This window comes from Heptranchias perlo, chromosome 1 (genome assembly GCF_035084215.1).
Source record: "Heptranchias perlo isolate sHepPer1 chromosome 1, sHepPer1.hap1, whole genome shotgun sequence".
Classification (NCBI taxonomy): domain Eukaryota; kingdom Metazoa; phylum Chordata; class Chondrichthyes; order Hexanchiformes; family Hexanchidae; genus Heptranchias; species Heptranchias perlo.
In genome coordinates, this window is record NC_090325.1 from 48,740,748 (window position 1) to 48,760,193 (window position 19,446).

Sequence of the window (19,446 nt, forward strand, 5' to 3'; positions counted from 1 at the left end):
TCTCCCCAGACAACGATGTGCCATTTACTGAGGTTTTCTTTTGTCAAATGCAGCAAAGTAAACTAGCTCTGCCTTGCATCAAATGTCTGTGCTTTAGCATGGTTTTCTTCTACACACTATAAATATTCCTTATGCTGAGAAGCTGTTTATGAAATAGAATTTTTAATTTGCAAAACAGATGACTACTTCTGGGAAAACTCATTGTGTGAAGTGAGGTTTTGATGTTTCCCTTTTCTTGAATAACCAATTTGTTCTTCTGTATTTAATGTAATACAGACTCTATTCCCTATTACACAGCTAGTTGTATTTTCTGTACTAATGCCATTTTCCACTGTACTTAGCAAAATGTTGGCAAAGCATCTCTGCTGATTAAATCTTGGCAAACATTGTACATTTATAATTTGGGAGCAATGTGACACTTGGGTGACTATTAAAATGCATGTCTACAGCTGAAGATTTACTGGACACGTTTTTATAAATAATGAAGATAGGAGATACATTTGCTTTTCGCTAGTCCTCTGGCACTATTCCTTATTCTGTTAATTTTTTATATATGGATACTAGTGCCTCTGCTGTCTCCTCCCTAATTTCTTTGCCTGTCTGCAGGTGAAATCCATCTGAACCCGAGCTTTGTCCTCGTGTTTGACCTGTTTGTCTTGTATCTTTCTTTTCACAATTGTTATAATATCTCATCATTTCCTCTTCAGTGAAAACTGAAGCAAAGTATCTATTCACTGTCCCTCCAATTTCAGTATCATCTCCTATGCTTTTATCTTGCTCTGATGTGGAGATGCCGGTGATGGACTGGGGTTGACAAATGTAAGGAATCTTACAACACCAGGTTATAGTCCAACTGTTTTATTTGAAAATCACAAGCTTTCGGAGGCTTGTATTAGATAGCACAAAGACCAAAGTAATAGATTGGAAACCATGAGGGAATGAGGATGTAGCTAAGGATGGTAAACTAGAGAAAAATATTGACAAAAAAGACCAAGGGCAATATTTATAGAGTAGATTAATAGAGTTCAGGAGACCAGGTATTGTTCTCTGACTATAAATGCGGTAACCTTCCATGGAATCCCACACTCACCTGACAAAGGAGATTTTGATTTTCAAATAAAACAGTTGGACTATAACCTGGTGTTGTAAGATTCCTTACATTTATCTTGCTCATCCTTTAGATGCCCTATCCCTGTCTTAATTCTCCTTTTATTACTTATGTCAATAGAATACCTTACTATTTTTATATTCTTGGATATCTTCATTTGATGTTTCCTCCTTGCCTTCATTGTCTTGTTGAACACTTTCCTATGCTCATTATATTTCCTTTTGTCATACTCTCCTTTATTGCTTGTGTACTTTGTGACTGCTTTTTGCTTTAGATTCAATTTTATTCTCACCTCTTAAACCATCCAGGACATGTCAATCTTGGGTAGTTTGGTCTTATATTTCAATGGAATATGTTTCTCCTGAACTCTCTTAATCTACTCTATAAATATTGCCCTTGGTCTTTTTTGTCAATATTTTTCTCTAGTTTACCATCCTTAGCTACATCCTCATTCCCTCATGGTTTCCAATCTATTACTTTGGTCTTTGTGCTATCTAATAGTATCTGAAATAGTAGTGAGAGAAAAAAATGCTAAAATTTGAGACATTAAGCAGATATGTTCGTCCTCAATTGGAAGGAACGCTAAATTACAATGTAAACAATCTCTGTCTCTCTCTTTCTCTGTATGTATATCTTAATGTAAAGATCAGTAATACATATACAGTTTAAAAAAACAATGCTGGCATCTATATATTTATATGCAATTTAAATTAAGTGTAGGCTAAGAATTAATTAATTTGGTGTCTAACTTGGTTGCATGGAACTATGATATAAATTCCTTTTAAACCCTCACCATAAGGTTACAATAATTTCTTACTATAACTAGCATTGGGTTCCACCTATTTCTATAATTAGCTTTATTAATTTGCAATCAAAATGATATGTGCCAATCTGTATGAATATCTTAAAGAATTATCGAGACAACATTCCTCTTAACCAGGAGCGGTGTTTGCCTTGCAGAGGCCTCGTGCAATGGTTCGGTTTGGGTCTCCTACATATTATTAGACAATGATACTAAATACTACTTATTTGATTTGTTGTCAAATCCGCACACATGTGATCTTGAAAAGGCATGTTTGCAATAGGTAATATAAAAATATTTGACAAAATGATCAGCTATTACCTATTTGCATAGGTGTTCTTTCACTGGATCCGCTCGGGACCTCATGCAGATGCACAGTTCTAACACCGGCCCTAACTCTTGGTCCTGATAGAATTCTCATTGAATCATAGATTGCTTCGCAATTGTTTGTCAATATCTCTGTTGACTAATAAATCAAACACGAATGCCGCATGGAAAGCATCATGTTTTGTCTTGGAGTTATTTGTTTGATTGTGCATCTTGTGCACGCATAACAAATCATCTCCGCACAGACATGGATGATGCTATTGCTATTAAACTGTTGTGGGGTGGGGAGATTTTCTTTGTGCACTATTGGTGGTGAAATCCTAAACTCATTTATAAAGAAAGTGTTTATGATTTCTTGCAAACAGCAAACTTAGGAAATCTGACCTTCCTCCTCTCATCCCCCTTGCAGTCGATAGTGTTCACTTTGTGCTCAAAAATTAGACTATTCGCCTGCCAATGAGTTTTAATTTATAGAGCCTGTAGTGCATCAAACACTGATTTACAGATTATTTCTTCTTCTATCCTTCCCCACCACATTTTTCTGTATTGTGATTTATGGCTGATTGTGCTTGCTAGCCTCCTCAAATTTCTAACTTTGGTTAGAAAAAGCTATGGAGAAAATAAAAACTTATTTCTGCAGTTACTAATAGGTTAACTGCTGAACTTCAAGTCATCCTAATACATTATCTCATCAAGTTTCAGGCCAGTAATAGGGAAAAAAAAGATTGTTTACATTGTAGGGTCTTCGACCTTCTTTCAACGCTAGCTATCTGACATTGTAGAAACATGTCAAATTCTGATTGGTTCTGGGAACTTTTTTCTTGACACTTGACTACCCCAGCGTGACCGCCTACTTTCAGGCTGCCGAAAGGACCAATAGCAACCTTAAATGACTTCTCTTAAAAAGCCCTAAACATAAAACAATCAACGGTGATTTATCATAGCCTGCGGGTATGGTATGATTATTGAGAATGTATTTTTGGTTCAGTATATAGACAAAAGCTGCAGTCCTGTGCCTGTATTAATAATGAATTCAAACACTAGTCAAGAACACTTGCAGGTTTATTAAAGATTAGATTACTCACTGATGGGTAGTACAGGGTTGAGAGGCCCAGAGAGTCAACAACATCTCCCTTTACAGAGATGGGATCTGTAAGCAGTTCTTTACTACATTACCTGGAGAATATGCATTGGGAGCTTGGATTAGGGTGATTTAAAATCCCTGTGCTGTTCAAAAGAACTGTGGATCTGGCTGCAATCTAGAACAAAAGGTCAACTCTGGAAACCTCCCTCACATTTGCAACTTCTTTTGCTTCAGATCCTACCACATCTTTTGGAAATCAGATTTAGAGGCTTCATAGTTACCAGATACACATTTCCCATTGGAAGCTGACTCATTTGCCATTGCAACTCCCAAGATGGAGTACAAAGGTATAACCAGGGCATACTACATAGCAAAATACCACAAAACATGGACTTGAGCATCGGGTCAGAGGCCTGAATCACTGTCTGCTGCTGCAGTACTCCAGCCTGCTTCTGATCCTTAATAAAGGGCAATGAATGCTCCCTAGAAAGACTCTGGTTAGACCTAGCCACTGACTGCAGCTGAGATGAATAAAATTGCTCAATGTGCTTTGAAGAGTTAACTACCCCAAAAATCAAGACCCAGCAATTTGCCTCAGCCCCTTGACCTGCACTACTCCCAGGTCATTCATACCAAGAAATCTGATAGCAATGCTTTCCTCCCACAAGCACCATGCAATAGAAATGTAAAATAGCTTTTAAAATGTATATATGCATGTACTTTATAACAAAAAGTTCTAACAAAATTGAGAACAAGTAATCTGTGATTTCTAACAATATTTATGGTGTTTGGTAGAGTTTACAAAATCAGTCTCCATAAAGCAATAATTTTACCAGTGTTCTCAGGAATTGAAATTGTGGGCTAGTGCAGAAATGATATAACAGCAGTCAAGGGGATTCAACATGAATAACAGCGTCACAGCAATGCTGCGTTTTCCTATACATTATGTATGGGAGCATGTTAGAAGAAGCAACACAGAGGTATGCAAATGACAAATTTTAAAATGATACATTTGTCCGCATCATTTCAACGTTGATGTAATGTTGCATGAAAAAATCATAATTCTTTATATATTGCACACATATAGGAATACATACTGATAAGAATCTGCAGGTGCAGAATGTCTGCAGTATTTGCTATTCTCTACCAGTTTTTGTTAATGACTCAAAATTAGTTTTTTTCCCACCTCCAAAGTAAAAGTGACAGGAAAAACATTGGGGCGGAGGGCTATAATTTATAGACTGATTCAACAATAGTTTGGCAGCATATTGATTTGTGCTTGTGCAGCACATTGGGGAGGTATGGACCTCTGACACGCTAGCATGGGACGATGCCGATTGGAGGCCAAGCATTTCCTCCACAAAGAAAAAATTTGAGGACCAGTCATCTAGGCTGTGCTCATATCTCCAAGCGGGATTGATGGAAGCCATGGAGCAAGTCTTCTGATGGTCTTTTCTTTGAAGATATATGGCAGAAGCAGAAATTTACATTTAAAAAACAATGCTGTCACTAATGATCTTTGTATGAACGATATCAAGGCATGCTCTCTCTAAAAATTTGGAAATAGTTTGTCTTGCTTTCCGCCATTAAATAAATAGCACAGTTAGAACCTACAGTATCTCAGGTTTATAGCTCTTGTGGAACACTCGTTTGAAGTATGCTACTTTTTTTGCTATCATTCTATTAAAAGTCTGTTATCTATGTCACATGAACTGGAAGGGAGAGAGAGAAAATTAATACTGGCTATGCTTCCAATTAATTCAGAACAAGAAATGCAAACTAGCTCCTTAGCAAAAGAATGATTAGCATGTTGTAAATGATATCACTTATTGGCTGTACTTCCTGATAAAGCAATTTCCTATATGGTGCCCAGGCACCTCAAGAGATGAGGTCAAACTAAAGGGGTATTTAAAAGTGCCCTATGCCTTCATATCAATTAAATGATATTAGCCATAAAGGAAATCTAACTCATACTCCACTTGTTTAGCTGTCTGGAATTTGTAGATTAGAAATTTTTATTGACCAGAACCTGTCTTAATTTGTGAATGAATTGTGTTCCATTGTTCCCCTTTGTCACGTTCCAACGACAGATAACTAAGTGTAGTTGTTGACTGAGTGAATGGAGTGTAGTTTGGTACTAATCAGAAGTTAATGGGCTATATCAATTGAACCTGGTTACACAAAAATGTGAATAGTTTGCCGTCTTTGGTTTCTTGGAAAATTGTGGTATTTCTTATGGGGCCAGATTTTGCTGTAGCAGGGCAACTAATGGTGTCTGCCGTTAGTTAGTCTTGCCCCTGCACCCTTCAGCTCAAAATATTTTTGCCCACTAAGTTGCTGAAAGTGCGAGCTGATAACGTCGCAGTGAAGGAAATGGCATCTGGGACCTAAATGAACAGGATAACCAACTGTGTATCTCCTTAACCAATCAGATTGGAGAATAAACAGCAGAAGGACTGAGAAGGAAGTGTAAATTAGAGTGGGTGAATTCAATGTCAAATCAGGTACAGAAAGAAATAGAGAGGGAAAGAAAGATTTGATTAAGAGAAAGAAAAAAGTGATGGAAAAGTAAAAACAAATTTTAAAAATTAAAAATTTGACATTTTTAGGAACATAGGAGTAGGCCATTCAGCCCCTCGAGCCTATTTCACCATTCAGAGAGATCGTGGCTGATCTGTATCCTAACTCCATTTACCCGCCTTGGCTCCATATCCCTTAATACCCTTGGCTAACAAAAAATCTATTGATCTCCGATTTAAAATTATTAATTGAACTAGCATCTACTGCTTTGTGTGGGAGAGAGTTCCACACTTCTACCACCATTTGCATGAAGAAATGTTTCCTATCTTCTCTCCTGAATGGTCTGGCTCTGATTTTAAGGTTATGTCCCCTTGTCTTCGACTCCCCCACCAGCGGAAAAAGTTTTTCTCTACCTTATCAATTCCTTTCCAAAATCCAAAAAAATTCAATCAAATCACCCCTTAAGCTTCTATATTCCAGGGAATACAAGCCTAGTTTATATAATCTCTACTATATAATCTCTACTCATAATTTAACCCTTGGAGCCCTGGTAACATTCTGGTGAATACGCACTGCACTCCTTCCAAGGCCAATATATCATTCTAAGGTGCAGTGACCAGAACTGTACACAGTACTTCAGATGTGCTTTAACCAGGCTTTGTACAACTGTAGCAAAAATTCCCTTATATTTTAGCCCTCTAGGTATAGCGGTTAACGTTCCATTAGCCTTTTTGATTAATTTTTGAACCTGACCACTACATTTTAGTGATCTGTGTACATGGACGCCTAAATTCTTTGGACTATTTAAAAAAAAAACACTTGGATCTATCCTTTTTTGGTCCAAAATGGATGACCTCACATACCTGCGTTGAAATCCATCTGCCACAGTTTTGCCCACTCACTTAATCTATCAATGTCTCTTTGTAATTTTATGTTCCTGTCGACACTACTTACTATGCCACCTGTTTTTGTGTCATCGGCAGACTTGGATATATGGCTGCCTATTGTATTATCAAAGTCATTAATAAATTTGAAGATTTTAAAATCTCCAACAACAATTAATACCTGAAGGAATGAAACTCCACACTTGTAATAGTTAATTTTCAGTACCAGAGGTTGATTGGCAGTAATTAACAATTGTCGCATCATTAAAAGGATACTTGTGTTTGTGATGACGAGACTTAACTTTCTGTGGCAAATTTAGTTCTACTGTGTTCTATTAGTATCTACTGTGCAAATACAACAACTTCACAACATTCACTGCATGTCATTGATGAGGCAGACAGCAAAATGTCATTTTTGCAAAGCTAACGGCAGAGCAGCGCAACTCAGACAGCAACTTTTGGATATTGGCATTTAACCGCTCCTTGCCTGAAGTTGCTGTGCCATTTACGCATAAATAACGTTGAGCGCCATTAGCAAAATATAATGAATTACTGTTGAATTATGTGAAGAAAGGCTGGTTTGCATTATATAGCACTTTTCACAACCTCAGGATGTCCCAAAGCGTTTTTACAGCCAATGAAGTACTTTTGAATTAGTAGTCACTGTTGTAATGTAGGAAACGCGGCAGCCAATTTGTTTTTTAGTGATGTTGGTTGAGGGATAAATATTGGCCAGGACATCGGGAGAACTCCCCTGCACTACTTTGAAATAGTGCCATGAGATCTTTTACGTCCACCCGAGGGGACAGATGGGGCCTTGGTTTAACGTCTCAACCGAAAGACAATGACAAATATGGCAGCCAATTTGGATATAGCAAGGTCCCACAAGCACCACTGAATGAATGTCCACATGGTCTTTTTTTTTAATGATTTAGGTTGAGGGAGGAATAATGACTAGGAGAGCTCTCTGCTCCTTGCTCTTCGAATAATGCTATTGGATCTTTATGCCCATCTGAACAGATAGATGGTGCCTCAGTTTAAAGTTTCATTTGAAAGATAGTACCTCTGACAATGTAGCATTCCCTCAGTGCTGCACTAAAATATCAGCCTAGATTGTGCTCAAGTCCTGGACTCAGAGGCAAGAGTGTTACCAACTAAGTGAAGCTGACATTAGAAAAGCATAGGTCTATGTCCTAAGTACGTACATATCTCTCTCTCTCTCTCTCTCTCTCTCTCTCTCTTTTTCACCCCACCCCACTATTTCCAGCTTAAAAACAATACCAAATCATAAGAACATAGAAACAGGAGTAGGCCATTCAGCCCCTCGTGCCTTTTGATAAGATCATGGCTGATCTGTGATCTAACTCCATATACCTGCCTTTGGCCCATATCCCTTAATACCTTTGATTGCCAAAAAGCTATCTATCTCAGATTTAAATTTAGCAATTGAGCTAGTATCAATTGCCGTTTGCGGAAGAGAGTTCCAAACTTCTACAACCCTTTGTGTGTAGAAATGTTTTCTAATCTCGCTCCTGAAAGGTCTGGCTCTAATTTTTAGACTGTGCTCCCTACTCCTAGAATCCCCAACCAGCGGAAATAGTTTCTCTCTATCCATCCTATCCGTTCCCCTTAATATCTTATAAACTTCAATCAGATCACCCCTTAACCTTCGAAACTCCAGAGAATACAACCCCAATTTGTGTAATCTCTGTCTTGCAAATCTTGCAGTGAATAGCATTAGAAATTTTATTTTACTCTTCTGAAATCTTATTAATTTTGCATTTGATTATTTTTTTTCCAAAGCACGTTTACAGGATATTGCAGTTTTAAAGGAGTACAAACTATGGAATAATTGCACTCTGATGTGACCTTAACGGAGCACTTGAAAAGCTTTCATTTCATTATTACTGCCTATTTGTTTTAATTTTAATCCAACAACAAACAATAACTTGCATTTATATAGCAACTTTAATATAGAAAAACGTCCCAAAGTACTTCACAGACATAATCAGACAAAAATGGATGCCTAAAAGCTTGCCAAATCTAAAAGCTTGGTAAAAGATCAATTTTAAGCAGGGTCTTAAAGAAGGAAAGGGAGGTGAAGTGGCGGAGGGCTTTAGGCAGGGAATTCAATAACATGGGGCCTAGGCAGCTTCCAATGGTGTGTCAAAGGGAGGATTAATGCACAAGAGTCAGAGGAACGAAAAGTTAAGGGGGGGGGATTGTAGGGTTGGAGGAAGTTAGAGTGGGGCAAGGTCATGAAGGGATTTAAAAATGGGGACTAGAATTTTAAATTGGAGGCATTGGTGGAATGGGAGCCGATGTAAGTCAGCAAAGACAGGAGTGATGGATGAACGGAGCTTGGTGTGGAATGGGATACGGGCAGCAGAGTTTTGAATGAGCTGAGGTTTACAGATCGTGGCAGATGGGAGGTTGACCGGGACAGCATTGCAATAGTTGAGTTTAGAGGTGACAAAGGCATGGATGAGCGTTTCAGCAACAGATTGGTTCAACCTGAGATGTGGCCAGGAAGGGGGATGGAATCAGTCACAAGGGTGTAGTTTGTGGCGGATACCAAAGATGATGGCTTTGGTCTGCTCAATGTTTAACTGGCAGAAGTTGTGTACTGAATGTCAGCACAGGGGCGATGCAGGGATGGAGAGAGGTAGGAGCTGGGTGTCGTCAGCATACAAGTGGAACCTGACCTCGTCTTCAGATGATGTCGTCAAGGGGCAACATTTGGATGAGGAGGGGGCCAAGGATAAATCCTTGGGGGATCTAGAAAGAACGGTGCTGAATCATGAGAGGAGTAAGCACTGTAAATCATTTGCATGCAAATATTTAGTTCTTCTGTAGAATTACTAAGATAATCAAATGAAATGCCACCTCAACTGTTTTCAGAGGAGAGAGTCCAGAGAACACTGAACTAGCAACACAAGGGAGTTGGTCATGTCAGCACTGGTAATTCACAGTGTAATTCAAGTCTTATTTTTATTTCTCTATTTCCAAACAGAAAGCTAGAGCATCTTGTATGACTTCGAAGTGTTACGGGGGATCAAATAAAAATCATTGCAGGCTCCCACATTGGCTCAGTGAGCAGCTGAACCGTGCAGAACAGGAAGGCCCTATGTTTCATTCCCAATCTGTGTTTAGTTAGCTGATCTCATCTGGGCCAGCGATGTGGTACTAGATTTTGTCGTCTTGGCTCCAGGTTAGGAAAGGGGAAATTCCCCCAATCCTGATTGCTGTTTGGCATCCACTGCTGGAAAGATGCATGTGGACAGGACCAAGCTAGGTTATGTTGCCCCCACGATCACTGTCACAGTTCACACACACACTGTAATTGTTACTGGATGGCATCCAGCATCCTTGAACCATGTCGATGCAAAGAGTCGACAAATTTGAGAGGGCGAGCCCCCAAGAAAGGATATTATTAAACTAGAAAGAGTGCAGAAAAGATTTACTAGGATGCTACCGGGACTTGATGGTTTGACTTACAGGGAGAGGTTAGACAGACTGGGACTTTTTTCCCTGGAGAGTAGGAGGTTAAGGGGTGATCTTATAGAAGTCTATAAAATAATGAGGGGCATAGATAAGGTCGATAGTCAAAATCTTTTCCCAAAGGTAGGGGAGTCTATAACGAGGGGGCATAGATTTAAGGTGAGAGGGGAGAGATACAAAAGGGTCCAGAGGGGCAATTTTTTCACTCAAAGGGTGGTGAGTGTCTGGAACGAGCTGCCAGAGGCAGTAGTAGAGGCGGGTACAATTTTGTCTTTTAAAAAGCATTTGGACAGTTACATGGGTAAGATGGGTATAGAGGGATATGGGCCAAGTGCAGGCAATTGGGACTAGCTTAGTGGTATAAACTGGGCGACATGGACATGTTGGGCCGAAGGGCCTGTTTCCATGTTGTAACTTCTATGATTCTATTCTAGGGGCAAAATTTCATTGCAACTAAATTCTAGAAAGTAAATATGGAATTAATCCAGTTAAAACAGGAGCCATCTTATGGTAATGTTGAACCCAAAAGTAATGCTTATTATCCCTCTTTTGATCTGAAAAGGCCTTTAATCCCTTTTTGAACTACAGTTACCTTGTTTTTAGAACCGTTCTCACTAAAGCAATGAAATTTCAAAAATTACATTTTTGTTTTAATATGTGAATTATTCACGGTCTGAAAATACCAGCTAATGACCAACTTGCTTGTGAATTCATTACAAGTCTGCCTCAAGCTGCTGAGCTTATCAGCAAACATTTACATAGCTACCCACATGAGCATTCGATTCATGATCCAAGGTGGTCATATAGCAGTTTGTCTGAATGCTGGTCATAATCATAAATAGCCTGGCAGTTTGCCTTGCTGCATGAGAACGCAGTTTGGCTGTTGCTAGGCAGCAGTATCTGTTAGCTGTGTCAGGTCATATTCACTACTGCTCTTGATTGCTGAGGTTGCCCTAAGGCAGGGACAACTGGTAATCAATGTAGTGGCTCCCCTAGCGGTTGAAGTGATAGCTTTCTTTCCTGTTTTAGTGGAAAGTGGTTTTAATGGGACAGTACTGGATAGGATAAATATGATTCCCTTTTAAGTTCATTTGGTATGTTTATGGTACTTTGACAGTAAACTGTATGTGTCCGGAATAAAATTGACCCTCCTGATATAGTATACTTGATCAAGACACATCTTTCCTTTCTAATGCACCTTCCATTTACTTGAATGTTTTTTCAAAGTGTTTTCTTAATTTGCTTTTTCAGGCATAAGTGAGCTGAGATAGCTATAAAAATAATTATCATGCTCTACTATCCCAAAATTTATAAAATGACCATATTGAGATGTGTACATTAATATACAAAATGTATTCCCTTTTGTTAAATGCACTGGATGATGTGGCACTGAGCCATAAAGTGCAGGATTATCATAGATTTGATCTGTGGTCTATGGTGTTAGTCATCTCAGTAGGAGGTGATAATGGGGATACCATACAATAGTGTCTCCAGGCTAGAAGGTAAGAAAAATCAGCAAGGGATTCTTCCAGTCACTGTTCAGTGGACCCACCCCCTACTGGAATGAGTTTTCAAATCCCACCATGGCAAATTGTGAAATTGAATTTAATACATCTTGTAATTTGTGAAGTGTCACGCAGAATATAATGACCACAGAAGCTGCTGGATATTATAAAAATCCAACTGGTTTGCTAAAGTCATTCAGCAAAGGAAATCTGCCACCCCCACCCGTCTGGTCTACAATCCCACAATCTGCACTCTTAATGTCCTCTGCAGTGGCTCAGGAAGACGTTCAGTTGTTAAAAACAATTGCTATTTCAATAAGAAGGCCCACCACCAATTTTTCCCTGGTTAGACTGCACCTGGAGTACTGTGAGCAGTTCTGGGCACTGCACCTTCGGAAGGACATATTGGCCTTGGAGGGAGTGCAGCGTAGGTTTACTAGAATGATACCAGGACTTCAAGGGCTAAGTTACGAGGAGAGATTACACAAATTGGGGTTGTATTCTCTGGAGTTTCGAAGGTTAAGGGGTGATCTGATCGAAGTTTATAAGATATTAAGGGGAACAGATAGGGTGGATAGAGAGAAACTATTTCCGTTGGTTGGGGATTTTAGGAGTAGGGGGCACAGTCTAAAAATTAGAGCCAGACCTTTCAGGAGTGAGATTAGAAAACATTTCTACACACAAAGGGTTGTAGAAGTTTGGAACTCTCTTCCGCAAACGGCAATTGATACTAGCTCGATTGCTAAATATAAATGTGAGATAGATAGCTTTTTGGCAACCAAAGGTATTAAGGGATATGGGCCAAAGGCAGGTATATGGAGTTAGATCACAGATCAGCCATGATCTTATCAAATGGCGGAGCAGACACGAGGGGCTGAATGGCCTACTCCTGTTTCTATGTTCCTAACTAGGGATGGGCAATAAATGCAACTTTGCCAGCATTGCCCCAATCTTGAGAACAAAAAAAAATAGTCCGTGGATGTAGGGTGTGGACTGGTTTCGCCTCAGTTATGATAGCTGCAGTGGTCAAATAGTATGCTGGCACTGGGTATCCGTAGCCTCACAAGAAGCAAATAGCCACTGGCTTACATACTAGAGCAACTGTCTTTAGCAAGGAAGAAGATGCTGCCATAGTCTCAGTAAAGGAAGATATAGTTGAGATACTGGATGGGCTAAAAAAATTGATAAAGAAGAGGTACTTGAAAAGCTGGCTGTGCTTAAAGTAAATAAGTTACCCGGTCCGGATGGGATGCATCCTAGGTTGCTGAGGGAAGTAAGGGTGGAAATTGCGGAGATACTGGCCATAATCTTCCAAACATCCTTAGATATGGGGGTGGTGCCAGAGGACTGGAGAATTGCAAATGTTACACCCTTCTTCAAAAAAGGGTGTAAAGATAAACCCAGCAACTATAGGCCAGTCAGTTTAACGCAGTGATGAGGAAACTTTTAGAAACGATAATCCAGGACAGAATTAACAGTCACTTGAACGAGGGTGGATTGATTAGGGAAAGCCAGCACGGATTTGTTAAAGGCAAATTGTGTTTCACTAACCTGATTGAGTTTTTTGATGAGGTAACAGAGAGGGTAGATGAGGGCAATGAAGTTGATGCGTATATGGACTTTCAAAAGGCGTTTGATAAAGTGCCACATGGTAGGCTTGTCATCAAGATAGCGGTCAGTGCAATAAAGGGGGTATTAGCAACATGGATACAGAATTGGCTAAGGGACAGGAAACGGAGAGTAGTGGTGAATGGTTGTTTTTCGGACTGGAGGGAGGTGTACAGTGGTGTTCCCCAGGGGTCAGTGCTGGGACCACTGCTTTTCTTGATATATATTAATGTGCACAAATCGTTGAAGGTGGCAGGGCAGGTTGAGAAAGTGGTTAAAGAAGCATACAGGATCCTGGGCTTTATAAATAGAGACATAGAGTACAAAAGTATGGAAATCATGATGAACCTTTATAAAACACTAGTTTGGCCACAACTGGAGTATTGTGTCCAGTTCTGGACACTGCACTTCAGGAAAGATATGAAGGCCTTAGAGAGGGTGCAGAAGAGATTTACTAGAATGATTCCAGGGATGAGGAACTTCAGTTACGTGGATAGACTGGAGAAGCTGGGGTTGTTCTCCTTGGAATAGACTATTTGATAGAGGTATTCAAAATCATGAAGGGTTTAACAGAGTAGAGAGAAACTGTTCCCATTGGTGGAAGGGTTAAGGACCAGAGGACATAGATTTAAGGTGATTGGCAAAAGAACCAAAGGTGACATGAGGAAAAACTTTTTAGGATCTGGAATGCACTGCCTGAGGGGGTGGTGGAGGCAGATTCAATCATGGCCTTCAAAAAAGAACTGGATAAGTACTTGAAAGGAAAATATTTGCAGGGCTACGGAGAAAGGGCGGGGGAGTGGGACTAGCTGGATTGCTCTTGCATAGAGCCGGCGTGGATTCGACGGGCCGAATGGTCTCCTTCCGTGCTGTAACCTTTCTATGAACACTGGCACTAATGGACACATAACTGAGCATGAATCACTGGTTCATAAGAGATAGACTAAGGGGAGAAACTGGAGGATAAAGTTAACAATATGCCTACAAATACTTGCAATATAAAATCAATGCCTTCCCACGGTTATAATTCAATTGTACTTTTTGAGGATTCTTCCATTGAAAGGCTGAGCTGAAGCTGTGAAAAGACCAGTTTGTTAGTGTACACATTTAGAATAGCTCAGCTGATATTTCTGACAGCTGTATTTGGAACACCTGATTAGAATAGGCCATCTCTGCTGGGCAGTGGCACTCGCTGAAACTAATCTATCAGCAGAATGCATTTTGCACTGCTGAAAAGCCAGTACACACTCTTTGGAGCAGACTTTCACTAAGATTGCAGCACATCAAATTGTAAATAAACCTGTGAAGGCACTGTAGATGTATAAGAATTTTCCCCACATGCAGTATGCACATACAATTTAGGGCACTCTAAGTAAGAAATGACTTGATGTAATATTTTTATTCAGAAACTTCTCACAAATGGTAAGCTTTGAAGAACCATAACTTCACAAAGGATTGGTTATCAAATCTGATAAGTATTATAGTAATCTCTAAAGCAGAACTGCATAATCTGTCTTTATAACTCTGGTTGCTTTCTAATGGTTGTCTGTGTACTGCAACTTTGAAAGTACATTTTCAGCTCCCCTGATGGTTCAGCAAGTTTTATCCAATAAGTTGCTGAGCCATTAGGACCTGGAAGATCTTGGGTTTGATTCTTGGTCTCTACTGAGTTAGCTGCTCTCTACCAGGCAGAACGGGGATACTACAGTTAACCTCAGCAACTTTGCGCTAGGGAGAAGAAAATTGGCCAAAGTTCCTGCTCCACTACCAGTAACTCTTTGATGGAAATGCTTCTGTGTGAATGTCTGTGAGGTCAGAATTCTGCTTACCAAAACTCAATGTCAAGGCACATAAATAATTGCAAGTTGGGTGTGGTACTGGAGGGTGTCACAGAACTATAGACATTTGTTGACTCTGCTGACTCATGCTAGCCTACAGTTCCACAAACAACTGCAGCTTTCCAGTATATCCTTCACATGGCCTTTCTTCTCATTATGTCAGTTTATTTGACTGTATGTAAGGAGACGCACAACACCCGGTTATAGTCCAACAGCTTTATTTGAAATCACAAGCTTTCGGAGCTTTGCTCCTTCGTCAGGTGAAGTGAAGAGATGCATATAGGCACAGCATATATAAGTCAGAGAACAATGCCTGGTGATTACAGATAATCTTTCTAACTGCCCTTTATCCCACCTCGGCAGAGAGATAATCACAGCAATCAAAGGAGTGAATGGTGTTCAAACAGGTTAGTCAGGGAAACATTCCATCCAAGAATACTGAGGTGGGGTCACAAGGGGTCAAATGTAGCAGATGCTGGGGTTTGTATTAAAAACAGATAACTTTTTTGGCTGGAAATTGCAGCAGGTCCGGCTGCATCTGTGTATGGAGAACAAGCCAACTACGACTTGAGTCTGGATGACTCTACGTCAGGTGGGGTTACGTGTAGCGTGACATGAACCCAAGATCCCGGTTGAGGCCGTCCTCATGGGTGCGGAACTTGGCTATCAATTTCTGCTTGACGATTTTGCGTTGTCGTGTGTCTCGAAGGCCGCCTTGGAGAACGCTTACCCGAAGATCGGAGGCTGAATGTCCTTGACTGCTGAAGTGTTCCCCGACTGGGAGGGAACCCTCCTGCCTGGCAATTGTTGTGCGGTGTCCGTTCATCCGTTGTCACAGTGTCTACGTATGAGGTAGACAACGTTGGCCGAGTCACAGGAGTATGAACCATGTACCTGGTGGGTGGTGTGCTCTCGTGTGATGGTGGTATCTGTGTCGATGATCTGGCATGTCTTGCAGAGGTTACCGTGGCAGGGTTGTGTGGTGTCATGGACGCTGTTCTCCTGAAAGCTGGGTAATTTGCTGCGAACGATGGTCTGTTTGAGGTTAGGTGGCTGTTTGAAGGCGAGTAGTGGAGGCGTGGGGATGGCTTTAGCGAGGTGTTCGTCGTCATCGATGACATGTTGAAGGCTGCGAAGAACATGGCGTAGTTTCTCCACTCCGGGGAAGTACTGGACGACGAAGGGTACTCTGTTGGTTGTGTCCCGTGTTCGTCTTCTGAGGAGGTCCATGCGATTTTTCGCTGTGGCCCGTCGGAACTGTCGATCGACGAGTCGAGCATCATATCCCGTTCTTACGAGGGCGTCTTTCAGCGTCTGTAGGTGTCCATCGCGTTCCTCCTCGTCTGAGCAGATCCTGTGTATTCGCAGGGCCTGTCCATAGGGGATGGCCTCTTTGACGTGGTTAGGGTGGAAGCTGGAGAAGTGGAGCATCGTGAGGTTGTCCGTGGGCTTGCGGTAGAGTGAGGTGCTGAGGTGCCCGTCTTTGATGGAGATTCGTGTGTCCAAGAATGAAACCGATTCTGAGGAGTAGTCCATGGTGAGTTTGATGGTGGGATGGAACTTGTTGATGTTATCGTGTAGTCTCTTCAGTGATTCTTCGCTGTGGGTCCATAGGAAGAAAATGTCGTCGATGTATCTGGTGTGTAGCGTTGGTTGGAGGTCCTGTGCAGTGAAGAAGTCGTGCTCGAACTTGTGCATGAAAATGTTGGCGTATTGGGGAGCGAATTTGGTCCCCATGGCTGTTCCATGTGTTTGGGTAAAGAACTGGTTATCGAAGGTGAAGACATTGTGATCCAGGATGAGTTGTAGGATGGCGTCTGGGGATTGGCTGTTGTTGGTGTTGAGTACTGAGGCTGTCACAGCGATGCCGTCATCGTGGGGGATACTGGTGTAGAGTGCCGAGACGTCCATCGTGAGGAGTGTTCCTGGTTCAACTGGTCCGTGGGTGCTGAGTTTTTGTAGGAATTCTGTAGTGTCGCGACAGAAGCTGGGGGTTCCCTGTACGATGGGTTTCAGGATGCCCTCGACGTATCCAGAGAGGTTCTCACACAGGGTTCGGTTGCCTGATACAATAGGACGTCCGGGTGTGTTGGCTTTGTGTATCTTTGGGAGGCAGTAGAAGTCTCCCACGCGGGGAGTACATGGGATGAGAGCGCGTAGGATGCTTTGAAGGTCTGGATCAAAGGTCTTGATCAGTTTGTTGAGCTGGCGGGTGTGTTCTTTGGTCGGATCTGCGGGTAACCGTCTGTAGTGTTCCTGGTTGTCCAGTTGTCGGTATGCTTCTTTGCAATAGTCCGTTCTGTTCTGTATGACGATGGCTCCTCCTTTGTCCGCTGGTTTGATGACTGTTGCGGTTGATCTTGAGAGCGTCAATGGCGTTGCGTTGTGCTCGGGTGACATTCTGGACTGTCTTGTGAGTGCGGCTGATGAATCTGGCGTTGAGCAAAGCTCCGAAAGCTTGTGATTTCAAATAAAAGCTGTTGGACTATAACCGGGTGTTGTGCGTCTCCTTGCATTTGTCCACTCCAGTCCATCATCGGCATCTCCACATCATATTTGACTGTAGACAGTTATCATGACCAAGCTGTTCCTGCCCTGATCTGACTTCCACATATGAATACTAACTGGTAGTAAGGGTCATTGGATAGTGATGAAGAACAGAAACCTATATTAATTTCACCTCTTCCCTCTCTTCCCCCCCCCCCCCCCCCCACCCACCCCCAGTCATCTGAGCCAATTGTAGTTCCCCTAATGCTAATTTGACAAGGACCAGGTATCAAATGTGGGATCTTCCTGATTTGTGTAGCTCAGTACCACAACAAGCATTTATCAGGTAAACTATTGAGGAACATGTAATTTTTAAAATAGTTTTTTGCATGCAATGTTTAATTGTGTAGCTTTTAGCTCAATACTGCATATATTCAAGCTGTCAAAGACGTAAATGATGTCACCCTTTCTAAATTGAAGCTCCTGACATTCCCATGTTGCTGATAGATTCCCAGCCCAACTTCCAGTGAAGCATGTTATACAACATTAGTTAGGGGGTTGGTAGTGCTTTGCAGCTCTGCTGTATACCAAAGGGATTTTAGCATTTGTTCGACTATCGCCGGAACTTTCAACTTGAAGTCAATAGAAAGGAAAATCGAACTAGGCGTGTAACGGGCGTCCGTTTTATACACATGCCAAGGTTGAAAGTTTCACTACTGAATAATATAAATGGGAAAATAACTGCGAAGAATACTATTTGAGTTCAAATTTAGTTGTCTATCAATGCGACTCACTTCATTTTTTCCATTTGAATATGCTGATGACCAAGTTTGGCTATTCTATGGTTGATTCTTGCCATACACAAAACAATTCCTGCTGTAATAATTTCTATGATAGATTCAAGTTTAGTTTTGAAATGATTGCAAGCTAGACCATTGCTAATGCTGAGCTATCAAGATATAAGATATTTGTAAATATATAATGTATCCCGTGTTGTCTATTTTAGGAAAACTTTAATACTAGCCTCACAAGCTTAGTTCAAAACCTGTATGTTCCAGTTTTATTCCCCCCTTAATATCTGAATCCTGCTGTGTTACGGATGTGATTTTAGCTCAGACCTCTTCTATGCAAATTGATAGACTATACAGTTATTCTATGCATTAAAATGGCTTTAACAGAAGCATATTTTGACCATGCCTTCTATTTCCTCCTAGGCTCATCTGAAATTCCCAATAGATTACCCATATTCTCCACCTACCTTCAGATTTCTGACAAAAATGTGGCATCCAAATATTTACGAAGTAAGTTTCTGTAAAATTATAATTTGCTGTTTCTTGAAACTTTTTAAAATAGGTAGTCAAGTCATCACCATAAGCTGCTACCTTCACTTAAACTGTCATTTTAAAAAAATGTTTCTTTTGGTTGAGCCGCACTCACTGTTTGTAAGCCAAGGGATTCCCTCCTATAACTCTACCAATGCAGCTTCATAGTTGACCACCAGTTATTGGAATAGAACAGTATAATATACCTCATCCTCCAGTTCTATCTATCACCAGGACACCTGTTTCCCTCCATTTGGTACTTTCTTAGGTAATCCTAAGTAGCAGGCAGTCTTTGTGATGGAGAATATATGGGGTTAGAAGCACAACTTGGGATCAAGCTGGATGCTGGGATTACGAACAGTCTGGTCCAGCCTGAGACAGTGGCTGGGTTGGGGGATGGAATCGGTGATGAGGGTACGGAGTTTGTGATAAGAAATTGCAGCTCATCCATGACTGGATA

The 19,446-nt window shown here is 41.0% G+C and overlaps 1 protein-coding gene across 2 annotated transcripts in view; it reads left to right on the forward strand.

The window, feature by feature from the left end:
- The window catches only part of ube2r2 (ubiquitin-conjugating enzyme E2R 2), a 137,165-nt gene that overhangs the window by 101,177 nt on the left and 16,542 nt on the right, over positions 1-19,446 (forward strand). Inside the window, exon 2 of one of the 2 annotated variants that reach the window (XM_067984608.1) lies at positions 18,879-18,965. The exons of the other annotated variant lie outside the window; for it this stretch is intronic. Within the exon in view, the coding sequence (XP_067840709.1) occupies positions 18,879-18,965 (87 nt within the window). The remainder of the gene's footprint in view (positions 1-18,878; positions 18,966-19,446) is intronic. 2 annotated transcript variants of the gene reach the window in all.